The 22,066-nt window shown below is 35.0% G+C and overlaps 1 protein-coding gene across 2 annotated transcripts in view; it reads right to left on the reverse strand.

Moving 5' to 3' along the window:
- Positions 1-22,066, reverse strand: part of hig (locomotion-related protein hikaru genki) — a 781,895-nt gene that overhangs the window by 256,344 nt on the left and 503,485 nt on the right. For both annotated transcript variants that reach the window (XM_074119349.1, XM_074119350.1), the window contains one exon: positions 20,041-20,206. In XM_074119349.1, coding sequence (XP_073975450.1) covers positions 20,041-20,206 — 166 coding nt within the window. The remainder of the gene's footprint in view (positions 1-20,040; positions 20,207-22,066) is intronic.

The raw sequence follows: 22,066 nt of genomic DNA on the forward strand, positions 1-22,066 counted from the left end.
CTAACCAAAATCGACTGAAAACCAAATCGGTTTACGTTGCGGATTTTTTTTTTTTAATTTTTTAGGTCCAAAAACGGGAAAAACGGCTTTTTTTTGCATTGTTAAGCCTAATAAATGGAAAAACAATACAGTTTTTTGCAAAACCAATGCATGCATTTTGAAGCTGAGGAAATTTCCGACAGATTGATGTATTGATGTAAAAATGAAATTTCGATATTCAAAATCAATAAAAAAGACATTTTTGAGCAAAATAAGGCAAAAACAAGGGTTTCTCGGATTTCAAAGCTTACTTAACAAATAAATCATCGTTTTTTTGTGGAAGGGAATGGGACTTTTCAAAAATGAGAAAAATTCCTGCAAAATACAATATTTATACACTGGAAAAAGGGAAATTTTCCAATTCAAATTCATTTAATGAAACTTTTTGGATTAAAAGAGCCCAAATAATTTTTCTGTCGGAAATTCCCTCAGCTTCAAAATGGATGCATTGGTTTTGCAAAAAACTGTATTGCTTTTCCATTTATGAGGCTTAACAATGCAAAAAAAGCCGTTTTTACCTGAAAAATTAAAAAAAAAAAAAAAAAAACTCCGCAACGTAAACCGATTTGGTTTTCAGTGAATTTTGGTTAGTTTTGACCCAAAAAATGAGGAGAAAGAAAAATTTTTCATGTTGGTGAACTTTTCAATTAAAATCGCTATATCAAGTATATCAAGTGCCATTATTGCTATAATCATGAATCTAGGCATTTTATCAGGAATTAGGTTTGGGATATTTCCAACGATAATACCTGGAGTGCTGATTATATTTTTTAGGTAATTTTGAGTAGATAAACGAATCCCTGTTTCCATGAAAATTGCACGAGTACTATTTATTTAACGGAAACAAAGCCCAAGTTAATAATTTACTCAAACTAATCGAAGAAAAATGATTATTTAATTATTCAATACAGGTAGGTACTCATTTATCAGGATAATTTATCGGAAATATATAAATGAGTTCATTACTTATTCAATTATTTATTTATTAATGGAAGATTTTATCTATCGTAATATATACAAATAACTCTCTTCCATTTTGATTTCCCCTTTTTTAATATATAAATTAAATATATTAATAATAAATATATTTTTTACCAAAAGCTTGGTGATGTGTTGATGAAGTAAAACGCTTTAAGGTCCAAGACAAGGGAACAGGGACCTTGTCCTGGCGGGTGCAGAAGGAGGAGTCAAAATGGTTTGTGGCCCTATCATTAACCGGACTGTGCAAATATTGCGCTACGGGGATAATACTGACATTATTAAGAAGAGTTTTTGAAGAAGGCCATTAGTGTGAAGCCTTCTGAAGACTGCAGACTGTGGCTGCACGGATGGCAAACTGACCATCAAGGTGTCCAAGACCTAATTATATGGGCACTAATTGTCAAGCTGTTCCAGCTTTTGAGCTCTACATCTTCAAAGAGTGAAGCCTTTGTCTATTTTAGCTCATTGGGGACTAATGAAATCTAACATATTAGCCCTTATCAATTGTTACTTTGGATTGGTCAGCATCTGAAAAGAAACAATCCAAACTCGCACCATCACTGCGTCTTTACAAGACGTTTAATCAGATCTGTGTACCCTCTCGGATATGAGAGTTGGACGCCATGCAAAATCTAAGCATTCCAGTTACTCCAATAAAGCAATAAAAATCATTAAGAAGGGTTACAAAGCAATTTTTGAACCGACTAATTCGTTTTGGCGAACAAAAACTAATGCGAAGGTGATGGATTTATACGGAGAGAATCACATTGTCCGATTTATAAAGTTAGTTATTCCTTCGGTGGTCTCTTGTTAGAGACTATTCTACTCATGTAGTAATGCGTTTATTGTTACAGGCTGGCTTTGCGTCCATCAAATTAGGTTTCGTGGACGGAGGCGACTAGGAAACATACTTTACTACATAGTTCTCGTATCAAACATTAAATAAAATCCAAGGCTTAGTCCGGGAATCGAACCCAGTACCACCATACATATTAGCTTTTCATTCCTTACCGCTCGGGTACCATGGCGCCTAAGTTGGTTTTAATCTTGAATTACTAATTTCAATAGAAAGGAATAAAACATTTTGACGTATTTATTAACGAGAATTTATTAAGAGGACATGTATTGCATTTTTCTGTATTTTAAGAATTAAAATGAGTGCCAATTAAATTACTAGTGAAAAAGGGAGTTTTAAGGTGAACACTCCGTGGTGATCTAAGATTGGTGATTAAAATCAAACTTTAGGGATGCTGTATTAAGAATTTAGATAAGAAGAAGAGCGTATTGACAGAAATCCCAACAGTGGTGTCTGTTAATGGCTCTACATGTCAGAACGTGTTATGTCAGGGGTCTCAAACTCAATTAAAACACGGGCCACCCGGCCAATTGGTGCTACAGGCAAGATCCACGCGGGCCACATCACATTTACAAATTTTGTTAAATTTATATACTGGATTGCCACGCGAAGGTCCCGGGTTCGAATCCTGCTGCTGACCCTTAGATTTTTCTCTTCCTAAGAGCTTCTTACAGCTCACTGTTCGGTGATGGACAGTGTTGTCTGTAACGAGAGAACATTGTCCGGAGGCCGGCAGTGCACAGAAAAAAGCTACGGGCGCTAATAACCTGATATTTTGACGCGCCTTAAATAATAATAATAAATTATATTCTGAAGTGACGTTTCGAGAATATGAAGAGGATAATTAAAACACTATATAATTTTATTAATAAAACGAAAATTATTCTTTTTTACCTGAAACTCGCCAGCGATTTCCTCGTACAAGTTTTGCTATATCTGGATTCAAAGATTGAGAATGTAAAGATATATTTTGGGAATTCCTACTTCTTTTTGTATTTTAAGAGCGAATCATTATCATCATGCGAATAAGAGTGGCAGACATATCGCTTCCAAACGTCGCCGGAACTGAGTCAGCGTGTTTATACACGCCCGCAGGTCTTTAGGTGAGATACTAGACCACGTGTATACTCGTCTTCAGTAGCTAAAGGGTTAACAAAGGAATGAATTGCGTGTACGATAGTGCCTTGATCTTCCCTAGCCATATTTTTTTTCATAACAATTTTTTCTATTTCCATTTTATTTCTGAAAGAGTACAAAATTGTACTCCAGGAAATATATTTATAAATAAGGATGAACAAATCCTTATTGTCATTTTATTATTATTAAAAAATATATTGCGATTCAATAATACTTTAGACAATAGGAGCCGGAAGGTACACGTGGTTGATATCCTTCCTTGTTAACGAGTTTGAGGTTGACCACAAAATGAGCTTAGGGTCTGGATGAGAAGGATAAGGAATTATAGAAGGTTTTGTTTGGACATTTGCGGTTATTTGCAGATATGGCTTTGTGTGTAGGTGGGATGGAAGGGTTTTTGGACCTATAGACCTATAAGCTTCTGTACGGCCAGGATACAGAGGGTTTGCTGAGGGAAAGAGAGAGTGTAGGTATGTGTGTCTTGGAGACAATATGTGGAGGGGAACATTTCTCTCCATTAGAGGTTGGGAGAGCAACCCCTCCACAATCCTCACTGCTTGGGCGAGGCTGTAATCAACGAAACTAACCCCTCAATACTTTTTCTTTCTCATAATATATACCCACCCGCGTCTACCATCTCCTACCCCATCTGGTCTCACATGCACTCACCGAATAACTGTTATACTTCTAGGAGAAAAACTAATCTCAAAGAAAATTGGACCGCCAAAAAAAAAACCGTGCAGTACCCATATAAACGCTATCCCAATTTCTATCGCATCATATAATTTCATCCTCTTTATTAGAGCTAGCAGTCTAACATTTAAGGAGTTCCAATGAAATGGAAATGAAGCGTAAAACCCAGAATTATTGCCAAAAAACATTTGAAGATATGTGCTGGATTAATCAAATTATCTATCAAACAAAACCCTTGTTAAATTGGTCATTTTTTTAAACCACTAAGTACCGCTTTACACATTAATTACGATTTTGAGGTTGAAAAAGGCTCCTAGGGTTTTATTTAAACCTTGCAAACACATTGCGGTCACAATTATAGGTATTAGATTAGATTGTCACAAAGGGCGGTCCCTCCTCAAGGAACGCAGGCAACCCAAAATGCCCATTGTTCCTCGCCCAATACTCACCTCATAAGAAGTACCGGGGTTTCAAAACCAACAAATCCGGTTAAAAAATTTCCCAGATGTCAACACAATAAACTAAGAAACTACTGGCAACAGGACTCAATCGCCCAGTGCGATAGAAAGTTCGTTAAGATTACCAAATCACCACAGCCAGTACAGATTAGAGATTGGGTAAGGCCACATTTAAAAAGATGATACGCTAAATTCGCATGCCCACTATGGCCAACCATAGCCTTTTGAGAAAGGCCAAGAATTCCCTTAGCCTGACGGCAATCAGCTTGGGATCTCCACCGTTTCCTTCAAAATCCACGGCTCCACCTCTGTTCAACAACGTCGATAGGGTACAGAGATAATGGGCTGAGGAGTCATTGTAATCCACGAAGCTCCTTCCTTTGCTGTTTCATCAGAAAATTCGTTACCCATGATCCTGGAATGACCTGGGCCCAAGCAACGGAAACAGTATTCAAACCTCCTAACAAATTGAGAGCATCATGGCAAGAATTGACCGAAATTTGGTTCTTACTAGGCGAAGCCAAAGCTTTGGTTGCAGCCTGGCTATCCGTGAAGAATCTAATATCATTACCGGCAAATCCCTTCCAGCGGAGTAAGGTAACTGCCTTACAGGTATTACATTTACAACCTTTCTTTAAAAAATACATTTTAGGATAACTCCCGTTTTAGGTTAGGGAGGGGTTGGGTAGTTTTTCGGTCCAGTGCATTACAAAGTATTGTACAGTTTTACTAACTATAATGTTGGTAGCAATGAATTGTATCTCAAAAGTTAGGAGTTTGACCTGGAGAACTGCAGTAAGACAAAGTCATGGGAGTGGTCGTGTTTTGGTTTTAAAATTATATTACCATAACATTAACAGAACGCTGAGGGAAGTAAGATTGTGCTTGTGATCAATGCTCAAAGTCAGTAGTTCGCAGTGTGCAGATATACAAACAGATTTAGTAGCTTATTGGATGTCAAACGTTTGTCCCTCGGGCACTGCTAATCGCGTTAAATAGGATAATACAGGTAAATTATGATAACTATAATCTGAATTAATCTTATCTACACAATTAACAATAATTTCTACTCTAAATTCTACTTCTGTGTGGGACAGCAAAGGAATATCCGTTCAAATAATGCTGGTATAGTCACTGTCGGAAACAGTGATAAAAATTAAATAACTAGACTGTCTGAAATAGTATTAGGATTTAACTCTTAAATGAATTCAACGAATATTAACGAATTTTTCTCAATATATCGAAATTTAATTTATTCCATGTCGAAGTTACAAAGATACTTTAAAGCGTCAACCAAATGTGTGTGTAAAAGATTAAATCATTGTTAAGTGTAACATTCGTATTCGTTAAAATGGTTTTAAATTTTAGAACTCCGAAACAACTCTTTGACATTACATTCGGCCATCATCTGCATCCAAACCTGGGATCTACGCGTGGGAATCTGGTATGCTGGCCAGCTAATCCCTTCCTTTGTGGATATTAGCGATTTTTGTCAATGGATAAATTTAATGCCTGCTATTGTTCCGAAACAATACTGTGAAGCATGTACTCTGCCTTCAAAGGTGCCTCCTCTGGCTCGCAAGCCAGGTTAGCCAGGAGAGGTTATCAACTGCTCTCTGTATCTGAGGAGGCACCTTTGAAGGCACAGAACATGCTTCACAAGTTGAGTAAAGTGCATTATTTGATAAATTAAGGAATAAGTTTGATCCTTTACATGAAAGATATTGATCACTTAAATATGTGGCAGGAGGTTTCCAATTTTTTTGGTAATTAAACGCAACTCTCCCAAAATTACCAAATAATTATTAAACCTTCTTGTTTGTAACAGATGTAAAATTAATTTTTAGCCATTTTGTGTATACTTGAGAACATCTAAAGCTCTTAACATTTGATTTTTCTTAGAAAAATCACTCGGAAAACGACTTATTTCCCGATATTAAGAAAAATACTAGCTTTACTGCCTTGGCAATATTTTTAGTAGAAAGGGGATGAAAAAATACATAAAAATGACCTATCGCGTGCTCTTCTTTCTCTTTGATAACAAGTTAAAAAATTGAAATATGATTAATAAATACCAGATTTTGAAATGGCCTAGCACCTTTACTTTTGAAGATATCGAATTGCGGTTTCCGGTTTCTTTCATAACTTTTTATACTCTTTAAAAGTATGCATATGAAAGTGGGGGTCAACTGCAAACCCTCACTTTTGATCGCACGTCAGCCGCGTATGCGGGCAGGAATCTAAAATCAAGTCACATATTCTGAAACTAGAGGTGACGGGCAACAAATTTTTCCTCTACCATTTTTCGCTCAGATCAACCGTTTAAGCATGAAATACATTTGAGCCGTCTTAAAATGAACACCCTGTATAATGAACATTTTTGCTCAGAATGTTTTTTATGTAATTGCTATTTTTCATTAGTTGTAATTCTCAAGTACTGTGCAGTAAATTACACAGTAGAAGACATTCTATTTTATCTTCTTTTTTAGAAAAGTAAAAAAAAATCTGTCGACGTAAATTACACAACATACTGAAGACAATGTTTGTGAAACAAACTGGGTCAGTTTTTATGAGGGTAAGTGCAATGCAATTTGGGTTTATTTTGTGCTAGGATGTAGTTTGAACTTAAGAGCTTACATCTTTTATTTCAGTCCAGTCCTTTATAGCACTAAACATATCAAGAAAAGGATGAAAGATATTCTTTAATATTAGTTTTATTCTTGTTAACACTGACAACATAAATAAATAAATCCTTAATTAGACTCAATAAATTACTTTTAAAAACTACACAATAGAACATCTAAGTACATCAGGTCACAAAGTTGTCACCGAACGTGAACATTTCCAAGTCGAAAAAACACGCGAAACCAAATTATACTTTCTGTAATATAAAATATGTTGACCCTCATTTAGGCTTTATTTGATTCTGTATTGTTCCAATGTAATCAAGAAAACAACACAATTATACAATAAAACGAAACGGTCAATAAGATACCAATTCCATTGTATTCTTTCTTTTTTCGTTTTTATTTTGGGGCTAAAATAGTTAATAAGTTTTATTTTATAGTTTATATTTAATCCAAATAGTTTATATGTGCAAATTATTATTATGTCTCCTTAACAAAAACTTACAGTTTAAAATGTTAAGTATAAGGGTTGATTAAACGCCAAAATGCACACAAATCAGCAGGTAACCAACATTTCATTCATACTTCATTGATATTATTTAAGTAATTTTACTGCATTAACTTTTTATTAAATTTTTTAGAATTTATTAGATGTCACAGACCCTTATGCTGGCCATTTCATTCATTATAAGTTTTTTGATATAATAATAAAAGGTGAGTAATATCAACATAATTAGTTATAAAAATTTAAGTAATTTTACTGCATTAACTTTTCCTTCACATTTCTAGAATTTATTATTAGATGTCACAGATTATGAATGAACTGGCCAGCATAAGGGTCTGTGACATCTAATAAATTCTAAAAAATTTAATAAAAAGTTAATGTAGTAAAATTACTTAAATAATATCAATGAAGTATGAATGAAATGTTGGTTACCTGCTGATTTGTGTGCATTTTGGCGTTTAATCAACCCTTATACTTAACATTTTAAACTGTAAGTTTTTGTTAAGGAGATTTTTGTACCTTTTGGATAGATTTTTCTTTTTGTCTATTATTTGGGTGGGGCAAACTCCACTCCTAATGAGGCATAGCGTCGAGACTTTTAAAATACAAGTCTGAACAAAATTTCGATTCGAATGACACTTCATTCATGAAAATCGGTTCACGTCTCGATAATTTGAAACGATTGCTATACTTCCTCTTAGCAAGTGTAAGAGCAGAATGTCGTTTTAATGTTACGTAGGGAAGCCATAACCCTATGATCCTACCAAATTTTATTAAAATCGGGCCAAGATTTACAGAGAAATTAGAAATAATATTTTTGGAGGGGGCCTTACATAAAGGGGGCTAACTCCTCTCCCATTCGATGTACAGCGTCGAGACCCCCAAAAGGCACATCTACATAAAATTCCGAATCGAATGACACCTCATTCATGAAAATCGGTTCACGCGTTTAGGCGCTACGCAGTTTACAAAAAAGGTAATAACAACAACAACAACAACAACAAGAACAAGAACCATTTTTGAAAATGCCGTTTTTGCTCATTTTCAGCAACTTTTTTCTCGAAATCTATTATATCTATTTGTTGCAAAAAAATTACAGTTGTAAAGGAGGATTCGCCCTATATTTTAAAGAAAATTTGGGAATTTTATCTTTTATAGAAAAAGAGAAAAAAATTGTCAAAGTTGGGAGTTTTTCAACGTTACGCTTTTTCGTGCAGTTTTTGATGATCAACCCTTATACAACTGTCCTACCGGACAGTTTTAATTACTTCATAAATAAAGAATTTACAACATATTTAAAGTACAGTCAAGCCCAAAACTAACTTTTTATGCAGTTTACAGATAAGTATAACTTATTTTTCTCTGCCTAAGTAAATGTTTAGTCTTAGTAAAATCACTTTTACAAAAGAATAACACATTTTATTATATGTTTTAAGAAAAATAATAATAAAGTCAGAATTTTTCGCCGTCATTATTTAATAAATTATTTTTTCAAGAGTGCGAGACCTGCAAGGCTAAGATGTATTGTTGGTTAATGGGTTCGATACTCCTAGTCTAGTCCTTGGATTTTATTTAATAATTAATGTGAGAAATTTACAGTAAAGTACTATGTTAGCTAGTGGCCTACGTCCACGACACCTAATTGGTAGTTGGACGTAAAGCTCCATTGAAAAAAATAGGCATTACTTTACTCAGTATTTTTTCAAGAAATCTTGACAAAGTTGTAGGTGCAAAAAAGATAAGTTGAAAAGATATACTTTCTATGATTTTTTTTCAAACTAAATGCTGTTCACTGACAAAACGAAGTATGATGCTGTTATGAATTTATGTAAAGACAGTCTATTGTGGTCGAAATTTTCCGGAAGATAACGTTAGACTTTCTACTTTTCATTTGGAAAGTGCTTTTTGATTGCGTGAGTCTGAGATTGATGATTTATGTATTGGTCCATGAATCCGATTAAAGAGTAATGACTAGTAAAGTACTTGGCAACAAAGTAAAAACTTGATGTTTCATTTAAATATCTTATTAAGTGTGAGAAAATAGTATCGATTGATTTTTTGAAAACTGCAGGAACCTCTTATTTGGAATTCAAAACAGGAATTTATTATTGTTATAAATTGTGTTAAAAAATCGTCATATGAGTGTCTGGGACAACTAATTTTTATAGGTACTTTTTATGGTGTTTTTCGTAATTACCAAAACTATAATTATTTGTGTAACATGATTCACCTAAGAATCAAAAGCAGCAGAGAACTTTCCTCTCAGTTCATTAGAATATGATCAAGTTGAACAAAAATTAGTGAACCAAAATGGTTCATAATATATGCAAATAAATATAGTTGAACAATGCTAGTGGGGTTGAATAGACTGCGTGGTACAGGAGATTCTATCATTGTTTTATCTCTTTTTCTGTTAATTACCGTCATATTATTTATAATGCCGCTTTGTTTTTCATTGTTTACTCCAGCGAATTATTTCTGACTTCTGGCATACAATTGTTTCAAACAATTACTTAATGAAAAAATAATTTTCAATAGCTGAATGCGTTTACAAGCATTAAATTTAATCCAAAATTTATGTAAGCATTTATATATTTAATCCAAACATCGCCTTACAGTTATTAAAACTGATATTAATCTATTTCAAATAAAGCTACCCCTGCTTTTAATTGTTCTGTCTGATTACAATGCTTATTGTGTGGATTAGAATAGGCTTGCACTGGGTCGATCTATCCGCTTTCACATTTACGTATATCAGTATTTTATCCATGACCAGAATTCATTAATGAGAACAACTGTTTTTCTTTGAATTTATTTTAACTTTTATTGAAATCTGCGACTGCAACGGTTGTTGCAACAAGCAAATGTGGAGTAATATCATGTCTTGATTATTAATGAAGATTGGAGAAGGCACCCAGTGGCGACACTCCATTAACGTGAATTATTGTACTGATATGAAGAGAGTAGATCGCGGAGCCATCTTCTCTTCAATCTCCTTGTAGGATTACCTGGTATTGTGGAAGAAGATATGTGTTCAATTAATGGGTCTGAGATGCTGTAAAGGAATGAAATTATAAGAAACGAATTTTAGTAAGGTCGTTAATGAAAGGGATTTTGAGGTCATTATGAATGGTGAGGTTAGAAATATAGAATGGAGCGTTCAGTAGTTTTCGCAGTATTTTAGATTGTAAAGTCTGAATGCGTAAAGAATTGGAACGCTTAGTCGATCCCCAATACTTCAATGCCCTATGACCAAATAGGTCGCAGTAACAAGAGGTATAAGAGTCTTTTGTTTTGTAGGTTGAGTTTCGAACGTTTGCCAAGTAGTATGGCGAGAGGTTTTGTAGCGTAGGTTAGTTTCTTGTCTTTTCAGTCTAGTATGGGGATTCCATGTCAACCGTTTGTCTAGGTACAGACCAAAGTAGCGCACTTTGTCCACAGTTGGTATAGGAGTTTGGTTCAAGATGATGGGAGGTAGGATTTTTCGTCTTAGAGTAAATACTATATATTTTGATTTCGTAACGTTAGCTTTGATTTGCCATTTGATAAGTCAGTCCTGTAAATGGTTGATGTGACACTGAACACTTAAGTTTACTCTTAAATTTAAGTAGGCACTTAAATTTCGAAAGTAGAGTTGTTGTTGTAGAGTAGAGTTGTTCGATTTGTTCAGGAAAATTCAAAATATAAATGCGGAAAACTCCATTTCGAATATTTGATAAGTTTACAATAATTTCCTCGCCAGGAGAGTAAAGAATATAAATTGGTGTACGAAGGATCTAAATTTTAATAAAATTAAGAGATTTTAAGTAAATTATTTTTTAGAAAATACAGTAATGGAGTAAGGTATAAGTACTTAAACATGTTCATTTAATTAACGCTGAAGCTTAATGTAGATGGAAAAGGGTTTCGCGTTGGGTCTCCCCTTAAATGTAACTTCACAAAACCCTCTCCATTAAAGCACAGGATGTTTGCTACAATTGCGTATATTCATTCATGTGTCTGCTACTCTTTTGGCCTTCCAGTAACATCATAAATTTTTTCTATTCCGTTTCTCTCTCTTTCGCTGGCTGGGAAGGGCCTACCATTATCACCAGCGCGCCAGTGAACTTCCGATTTATATATATATTTATTACGAAGACTGTTTCTTTTTTTTTCTTTTTTAATATGGAAGCCTTTTGATAAATCTCTGCCATCCGTGACATAAATATCGGTCTAAGTTATTGGAGCTGAATGCAGTGTAACGTTGGCAACAGTGTACTCTGGTTGTCAGCCTGCTGACCAATAGAAGTAGCTACTGGCCCATTCAGTGGCGCGCTCCATCTATACACAACCCTGACATCTCATTTCAATTACTTTGATTTATCACTACCGGACGATAGTATATCGTATACCATTCGTTGTTCGCATCAATAGTAACCAGGAGATTGCCTCTATTTACTTTACTCCAAAGTTAATAGAAAAGCGATGTGGTCATTTGGACATGAGTTAAAATAATAGTTCTCCTGATGAAGTCAACCAGACTGCTTAGTTCAATACAATGATTGTAAAAATTATTGATTTAATCGCCAATAACTTATTTGTCAATTTCCTGCATGAGAGATACGTTTTAAATCTATTTTTAGATATTGTCAGACTGAAAGATTAACATAATTAATTAATTTGTGCTAACTATAGAACTCTAATATAAAAATGAAAAACAAGCCAATGTTATGAAACAAATAGTACGTATCCTTAGTCTTAAACACAAGGTTCCGGATATAACACAGTTGAAAATTATTTATTAGCCCCAAAATATGAACGAACATACAGCCATGTAGTAACATTTCCCACACTAATATCGAGTGATGCCCAAACACTGTAGCACAGGTTTTGTTTTCTTTTAAAATTATTAATCCAAAATAAATAAATAAATAAATAATGGGCTTGGTGATATCTGTATATTATAACAAAGTTGGCCTGAGCAGAGAAGAAAGGCCTAGATTGTTCTGGGAGTTGGGTGACCAAAGTCTATAACGGTCCACCACTGTGTAAACAAAAGGCCAGACTTTACCTGAGCCGGAGAAGAAAGAGGCTAGATTGTTCTAGGAGTTTAGTGACCGAAGCCTATAACGGTCCACCACTGTGTAAAAGCCAAGGGAACGGCCCTAGTGTGAGTGGAGGTAAGACAGTCGCAAGTGGGAGTGAGTAGTGACAGTTAGAGTTGGAGGCAGTGACAGTTGGAGAGAGTCAGAGTTGAGTCGGAGTTCGGCAGAGTTAGCCAGTTGGGCTGTTAGCCGGTTAGTCGATGAGCCGGTTAGTTAGTTACAGTTTGAGAGTGTTGCGGAGTGCTTCAGAGTTAGCCAGTTGGGCAGTTAGTCAGTTAGTGAGTAGAGCTTTGTTAGTGCAGCTGAGACTAGTGCAATTCATTGCAGTGCGGACCAGTAGTCAGTCGTGGAACTGTTGTGACTGTTGTAAATGGTAGATGTATTGAATAGCGATAGTTACTAGTAAATGTTAATGTTAGTAATGTTAATGTGTTAATAAATCAGACTACTTATAAGTTTAGCGAGTTTTATTATTTATCAAACCCACACTTATTAAATTAACTAGTGGCAGTCACTAGTTGTAGTTAAAGTTTTTAGTAAAAGCACTAAAGTAAAGCACTTCGTACAGTGCATGAAATATTTGTGTAAACGTCAACAAGTGGGCACAAATTACTTTCTAACCAATATGACAAACTGTCCTATTTGTACCGATAGATATCCAGGATGTTCTGACACCCAACCTAGCCCGTTATCTAGGGTTCTATCTGGATAGTAGACTAACTTGGAACCCAGACAGCCTTTTAAGGCGAGAACTTAGACTAAATCCCTCTATGAACACAAGTTCAACTAAATATTTATAGAACAATTTTAGGATCCATATGAACCCTCAAATCCTGGCATCATCCAGAGAATTAAGTACTTCCAATGCAACGACCTCAGGACTCATAGTAATTATTTTTCTCTACAACTCTAAAGAAGACCTCAACATATCGCTTAAATTAGAAATAATTCACTAACGGTGTTTACCAGCCGCACTATCTATCTCGTCATCCTTATCTGGTTACCCACGTACTCTTCTGGTTACCATCCTGATAAACCACTACAATAGTAAAGCGGTTAGAAGGCGGACCGCAAAGCTGCAATCGATAGTGTTCCTGGTCTGGCCACTGGATTTTATAAAGAAATTTATAGTTAAGTATTACATTAGCTACCTTCCCCTGACCACGACATCTGTTTGGCAGTTGGAATAAATTAAAATTGAAGCTTTAATCCATTTCATGGCTTTGGAGTGTATGAATCAGTTCAATTTTTTGGTTTGCGTTTATTTGTGCTCCAATCAGCGTGTTGGCGCTATCAGTAACAATGATAAGAGAGTAACAAATGAAGCAAACGAGTGGAGAAGTTACCCAGTGGTAACACTCCAAAATATTAGACTGTTAGTCCCTCTCCCTTCACTTGAGAGGAGATGACGAGGCCACTGTCTTTAGGGCATCTTGTCCGGGTTATCAGGAAGAGTTCTAGAAAAAAGAATTTTAACTAGAGGATTTATTACAGATTGCAGGTTGAAGCGGCGTTTTCTGTATCGTGTTTTAGCAACTTTGTTGACCATGATACTTATTGATAAATGTTTGTTTAGATTGAAGGTTGTGAGGGAACAGTAGATCACAGTAAGCTCTAAAAGCCTGAATTGCCTAAAGATGTAGAAATAAAGGGATATAAATATTTCATGACGTTAGCCTGGAGATGTTCATATTTCACCCTACAACTTCTATTACCATGTCATAATCCTCTGGGAGAACACAGGCATTCTTGAACGATCAGAAAGAAGATTTCTTTTTATAGACGAGAAGGATGGGGGAACAGTCATTGCTTGTCAATCATTGAACAGCCGATGTCTGCCTATTCCTATGGGAAGGAAACCGCATTGATCCTATTCACCCTAGTTGCCGAGTAATGAAAGACTCCGTAGTAATGACCACTGTGGAGTATGGGGGCGGTATAAAGCCAGTGGAAGTAAAAAATTCCTCCTTCTAGCAATCTTATGCGATAGACCCTCGCCAATATCTATCCATCTCAGATCCACAACAAACCTCTTTGGGCCACCCTTCCATTTCACTTTACACCCACAAACACAGGATCCAGCTCGAGGGGATTGCTATAAAATAACGCTTGAACGGATAAAGTTTGTTATTTTTCGGTTTACTCGAGAAAATATTTGATGTGCGATAGAAGGTACTTCTTCATAATCTTCGTTTTCCCTGTTTACTGTTTTTCTATCGTTCAGTTCAGTTATTGTTTTTGTATTTTTCTTAAAATATCGACTAATAAAATACATTTTCGTGATGTGGTGTCCCCAAGTGGGGAGGCAGAGAATCCTTCTGTTTCTGGTCTGAAATGCCTGCTCACAAGTTTGTGTATGGGAGGTCGCTGAACAATCTATCTAACTCTGCACGATCTCCTACTGATGATATTCACTACAACCCACGACGACCTTTGGAGCCTCTTTTCCTTACAGCTTATCCCTCTTGTTACCTTCGATTTGTTCCAGTTATAGTTTCTGCAAGGTTTAATTTAATAAGTTAGTAACTTTGTTAGTAAGTTGGAGGTCCGTTAGAGCCTAATAGTTATTCATTTCCTCGCTGGTTTCGAGTTGGGAAATCAGTATAATTGCTCATTGTTCTTAAACCAGAGTGTTCCCAAAAACACGTAAAAATGGCGGCCATCCACTTCCCTTTATGAGACCAAAAATATTCCATGCTCCTTTGACAAAAAAATGGGCCTTTTCTTATTAGTCTTGTCAAATAAATTAATAGGATAAAAAAATAATTGCCATTTCAGTCGTGATACATTTATTCGGCCGAGCTTTCGACCTAGGGACTAGGTCATCTTCAGGGCTAGTTTACAAAGTAATATTTTTACATTACAGGGTTGGTGTGTCTTCTGTCTTGTCTGTTCATGGACCATTGAAACTATGAATCAGTTACCAAAAAGAATGAACAATCAAATAAATTAATGTTTTTTGCTCGATAAATAATTAATTATTTTATTGTTTTAACAAAACGATAATAATAAATCAATTAGGAAGGGATTAGCTCAGAGGTGAGCGCATACTGGACTCCGACGCGAAGAACTTGAGTTCGCGGGCCAATGATGGTGACTCCCTTTAAATAAAAAAAAAAAAAATTATTACTCGAGAAAATAATTTAAAAGCTGCATTCAAATAAATCACCAGTACAGGACATTTCGGAGATTTCAAATCATGTATTTGTAAAACACAATATTGCAACATTGAAACAATCGCAAAATACTACCACAAATAGAAATTAAATTACAATAAATAATGGCGCTTAGTACATTGCAAGTTCTACATGTGTTTTTTGTTTACTTTTTGAAAAGGCTGTATTAAAACTGTTAATCCAACGCAAGCTGTTAGTATGATGAAATGGATTTTAATCCATTTCGTCAGATAAATCATTTCCATAAATCTTTGTACACATAAAATAAATTTTGTATTTTTGAAAAATAAACATTTAAATCCATTGAATTTTACCCATTTTGTTTATATTTATTTTTATTGACAAAGTGCGAGAATATAAATTGTATTTAATAAAAACAGCCGAAGGGAGAAGTTGAGGTTTGAGCTATTTCCACCATAATATCCGAATAGTTTGGCAGATATGGGAAACAGAACTAATTCCCTTCTTAATTATTATTTTATGTTTTTCTTCCAAAATCACATGTTTGACAAGCTTTCTTGCACATTCCATCATTCCACGCTTTCTGGAATGGTCATCTCGACTCTAAGTCATCACTATTCTCAATCCAGTCTTCTTGTATTAATCTTGCGATGTCTCTATAACAGTGCCCAGACTTTAAACAGAATCCCACCGGTACCGTGTTTTCACAAGAATACAATTTGATTACTCGTACAAATATTATTAAAAGACTATAAAAACCTAAAATACTGTATTCTTTGTAGGTACTATCAAAGTAATTTTTCGTTGAAAAATTGTTGAGCTCTAGTTAAATGTAGTTATTTTTAAATTTAATTCTTTGTGTTGGCGATCAAATTGGGAATTAGAGCTAAACACAGACATTTCAATGAGCGTCTATCTTATTATACAGTAATCGCTTCTGACAGTAAAATTATTGGCTTAAATGCCTCAACATAGTAGCAGCCAGAAGTTGATTAAGGAAAGAGATTTCTGAATTGCGGATGGCTGATAAAACGAGTTTCTCTAAAACGGGCGATCTCTTAAAAAATAATTAAACACTTCTAACTGCATATAGGAGGCCTAGCACTTCTACTTTGAATGGTTAATTTTTGAAAATTGACTTTTAGAGGTTTTCGATGCACAGTAACCTTGAGGATGCCTATAAGCCAAATCCGCTATCCTCCGGGTGTTTTAGCGAGCTTCGACTGATAACATTAGACATGTTTATTGTTGCTTTAAATCCAGTAATGTTGGCTGCATTAGTACGAGTATTATTTCGTTAGATTGATAGTTATGGTGGGAGAATTCAAAGATTCAAACAAATGTGACTACCAGCGTTCTCGACCGGAAACTTACTGTTACTTCTTACGCAAAGGATGGTATTAACAAATACAAGTCAGCTATCCAATCACTATTTCCGCTACTCTATAGAGAGTCTAAACTGATCACAAGTACCAACCAGCTGTCGATATACAAGATAGTGTTTAGACCCATGTTATTGTAAAACTGCTCCTCAACTGCAGGACCAATATTGATGGTCTGCAGATAATGCAAAACAAGTTTTTAAGGCTGGCCACGAACTCGCCACGATATAAAAAGATTAAAGACTTGCACGGACTCCTGTAAGAGGGTCAAAGTGAAAAAATATGTTTTCCTTGCCATATAAAAGTTTTTTGTAGGTGCTTACTCATATTAAGGGAACGAACCTATATTGTTAGGGTTTTTATTAAAAATTTGACCCCTTAATTTAATGGTCTGATTTTTATGTTGTAAATAGGAGGTTAGAGTTCAAACTGAAAGCCCAGAAAACACGGTATATTTGTGTATATATGTATTTTAGAATAAAATATATATAATATCTTTAATCTACGGCTGTTAGAATTAAAATAACTCGATAAGAGTACGTTATTGTTAGAGAAATACAACAAACCTTTTTTAGAAGTACCCAGAAAAACGGATGATAGGTATGTCTTTATTAATAAAATAGAATAAATGCAGGTCGATACGAGGGCAGTGTGACTGATAGATTCCGATGCTTTAAAGATACAATTATTTGCAAAACATCTCGCGGGTTCTTCCCAATATTTAAGGTGGCCGTCTAAAGCCAGTCTAACGCTGTCTGCTCTCACAAATATTGTCAGTACGGCCATCAAAGAATGGTTGGAGAAACCTTTGGCGAAGAAGTTCATTGTTCCAGTAGAGTGCAAGAATTTACCGTTTAAGTATCAGCTTAGAAACTACATAGAAAATAGAAATCAAAGAAACTACTAGACAAACGCTCCAAACTCACTTTACAATACGAACAACACTTTATACAACTCTACTAGCTCCAGTATGGATTTAAGTACTTAAACTACACGGGACCGCCAATCGCATTCAGTCCTAAAATCCAAAATCCTACGTTCCATAGTCAATGCTCCCTTTTACAACTCAAACCTCACCATCCATACCGGCTTGAAATTCCGTTCGTTTCCGCCAAACCCAAACTCCGTTACCTGCAATTTCATTCCAAACTATTCCATCATCCAAAATCACTTATCCAAGCTCTATCAAATTCTTCTCACGAATTCTCCTAGACGTTTGAGGCGCCGCTGGAGGCGCGACCACCTAAATGCCTGACTTCGGCTATCCAGAGAGTCAGTACTCCCTAACGGCTTAAGGGCCTATTATGGCTGTCATCTCTGGATGCCCTCCGTTCAAGAAATCAAACTAGAGCGGGGGGGAGGGCTGTCGCTAAATCACAGTTCATACTTAATGCACATTTATCCTTTTTACTTGTTGTACTTCCTGTGCAGTTGTAAAATTCTTAAATTAAAAACAAGTATCAGCATGAATGAACTGTTGTTATTTACACATTAATTAATTTATCATATTGTTAAATCCCTAAAAAATAATGCAAATAAATTTTTTTAAGATGAAAATGAAATAAATTAATTATCTCAGAATTATTCATGAAGAGCATTATCATTATCATTAGTATTACCATTATCGTTAGAATTGTCATTTACAAAACGTACAAGCTTCAATTACAGAGGAGGAAAAAATGGTGTTTCCAACGTAAATATTTCAATTTAAATTTCTTAGAGAACTTCAAAAACTAACTCAAAAACATATTTAAATAATTTTTAGCCCAAAATTTATATTATATTCCCATATTTTAATAAGAATATTTTAAGGAAAGAAAAAGCTCCATAGAATTTACTTGCGAAGAACCTTCTGTTTAACATATTTTCACCTACCTTAAGAGAAAATTTTTCTTCCTTCTACCTTAATGTGTGAAAATCTTTTTAAAGCCCAAAGGAAACTTGTTAACTTTTATATTTCATTAAAAAATCTTAGAAACTCTTTTTCTTTTTTGTACCCCAAGCTGAGATTCTTACTTTCAAGGAAAACTGAGCTTTATGCTTTCCTCTGTAGTTTTTTACATTAGCGCAAGATGCCAGACATTTTTAGGGAAAGAAAAAGTTTGATCTTATTTCTAGTCTAGTTTGTTTTTGTTTTTAATGTAATGGGAGTATTAAAAAAGAGGAAATGAAAATAATCTACTCTGAAACGCTCTCATTCTTTCTCTCGATGCAATTATTGCAGATTCCAAAGCTAAGTTAAAAGCTTGGAATTTTTATCGAGCATTAAAGTTGTACTAGCTTTAGTACCGTCAATCCGGGGCCACTTTGGCCAAATTTTCTACGGCCAGTAAAAGATAGCAAACAGGTAGATTAGATTGGACTAGGGCGGCCTCAGGGCCTACGCCACTGCGACCCCTTTGGGTCTATTGTGGCTCTCCTAACTTTAAAGCTCACCCTCCAGACCTGTCCTTTTAATTAGACTCTTAATGCTGGAGAGCGACTCTTGGGTAAAGCTCACAGGCCTTGGTTTTTCCTCCCCGAGAAGTAACATCCTTAGCCAAACAAGCCCCTCACACTGGCACAATACGTGCAGTGCTGTTTCCTCCTCTTCCTGACAGAACCTACAGAGGCTATCATCTGCCAGGCCCATGCGATGCATGTGTTTTCTGAGTCTGCAGTGGCCAGTTAATAGACCTACAATCATCCTAATAGCCCCACGGCCTTGGCGGATTAATTCTGCAGTCAGCCTCGGCGAATAGCCTTTAATAAACTCCTTCGCCTGTCTCTGCCCTGTTTTTGCCTAGCAAACAGGTAATAATGGGGTATAAGTTTTCAATTATTATTTTTTTCCACTCGCAGTCCGGTGATACGACAGTGATGTGAGTAAAAAGAGAACATTGTTTGGAGGCCGGCAGTGCATTGAAAAAGGTTAGGTAATGTCGCGCTTTAAAGTAAAAAATCAAACAAACTTGTTTTAGGTGTTAATATTTCATCAATCAAAATCAGCGCGGGCCTCAGGATTAAGGCTGCTAATTATGGAACAGAAATTTTCACGATTTTGCGGAAATCAATTTCAAACAATCAATCAATTTCCCGTAAATTGTACTGAGTGCCATGCAAAAGAGAAAAATTTTTAGTTGAGACAAAAAAAACCCATACCTGTGTAATTGGTAAGAATAGTTGTGGGTATGCAAGAAGGTAGCCTTGAACTCCAGTCTCCATTTCGGCAGGTTAGCTGGGGTTCTCCAGACAATTTGTACAATCCTAGCGGTTCTCTACATCGTGCATCCACCGCTGAATTGTGTGGAAAGCTGTCACTACTTGACTGCAACAGATATTCAAAATTGTATAAGATTTACAAAGATATAAAAAAAAAAAAAAATAATCAGTCCAATACGTGTAATTTTTTTTAATTTATAACATGTTCTATTATTACGGTATAAAAATAAACAATGAAAATGCGATAAAATAATGTATATTGTTTTTTAAAATTCCGTTTATAACATCAATTCAATTAAATTCACCGTTATTATTCAGCGCCTGCTACTGAATTTGAGTTGAATTATTACAACGATTTACATTAGAGCACGGATTTAATTAAAATGGCTTCAGAAATAAATAATTTATTGTTCAATAACTAAAAAAATTATTATTTTGTTATTCTTTATGAATTGGGGAATTTATTATAGGTAAATATAAAAAGTTTTGACTTAACCAAGTTCACTTAAATTTAAATATTTGAAAAAGTGGAGTTAATCGATTTGCGCAGTGAACGGCTCATATTAAGAAATAGTATTTTTCTGCAACCATGCAGGGAAGTTCTCATTACTCAATTAAAATCAGCTGTGTAATGCCCAACTTCCCACACTAGTGGGGAAAAATTTCCATTAGTGTCACTTTCCTCACTAGTGAGTGGAAAAACTTTATTGTGCTTCCTTGATATAAGAAGTTTTGTTGTTAACATAAATATTTTCTGTAAAACATAATATTTAATAAAATATAATATTTAACTCGAGTGTTAAGTATTTTCCTCACACTCGGCAATTTGCACAGGGTGCAAACCCTGCCTCACGTGAGGAAAAGTACTACTTTCCACACTTGTTAAATAAATAACTATTGTTTATCATAGGCAATAGAATAAGTAATTTCTTTACACCAATCATTTGAGACATAATGATTTAATTATTCAATTAAATATCATTCATGCAATAATTATACTTTCATAATTGTAGATAAGTTGTTAACTTTAGCACGAGTGCTCTCCTGGTATACAGTCGATGATTGCAATATACATACAATATATTTTAAGTTAAGAGGCATCATCATTTAAGGCAATTGGCGCTCAGAATCTTTTGCAACGAACTGCTGGCTGGTCTCTCGTTACAGGCAACCCAAAGAATCAAAAAAGAGAAAAATCTAACGATGGCTGTACAAGAACTCTCTAAGTGGGAGTCCAATTTGCACAGGGTGCAAACCCTGCCTCGCGTGAGGAAAAGTACTACTTTCCACACTCGTTAAATAAATAACTATTTCAAGATTAAAGATTCAAGAAAAATTATGTTTGCATGGTATGTACAGATTAATTTTACTGAATGATCCACCAGAAGAATCAATACAGAAGTTTGTAAAATACAAAGATAATTAAATAAAAATTAAAACCATGGTCATTTCTGGAAGGATAGAATAAAGATAAAACTTTTAGTAATGGCAAGAATGAAGCTTCGAGGGTCTATACTTGCTCTAACTAATACTGGCCATTCTCAAACTCTTCAGACGTAAATACAGAACAAATCCGTTTTGCAAGTGATATAATGGAATTTAATTGAAGTAAATAGTTCAAACATTATCTCTAAATACAGTACATTCACGAAAAACGCATAGTATGCTCTGCTTTTAAAGCAAACTATGCTTTACAAATCCTATTAATTCTAATAAGAACATAAATATTAAATTGAATGAGAATCAGCAGGCAATTTAAAAGTACAATTTTCCATTGTTAAATCCAAATGTCAATGACTTGATTTGTTTAAATGCTTGTCAAGATTCATTGCTATAGACTCTATAGCAATAGAGTCTAGAGTAGAAACAGTTTCAGTGCATAGAAAATTGGTTTTGAACTAGACAATTCTTAGCCTCAAATAACAGTAGATTTTATAGAATCACTGCGGTTGGATTGTCAAACCAT

The sequence above is a fragment of the Rhodnius prolixus genome, unplaced genomic scaffold (genome assembly GCF_049639745.1).
Source record: "Rhodnius prolixus isolate KJV_2025 unplaced genomic scaffold, Rpr scaffold_2, whole genome shotgun sequence".
NCBI classification, from domain to species: Eukaryota; Metazoa; Arthropoda; class Insecta; order Hemiptera; family Reduviidae; genus Rhodnius; species Rhodnius prolixus.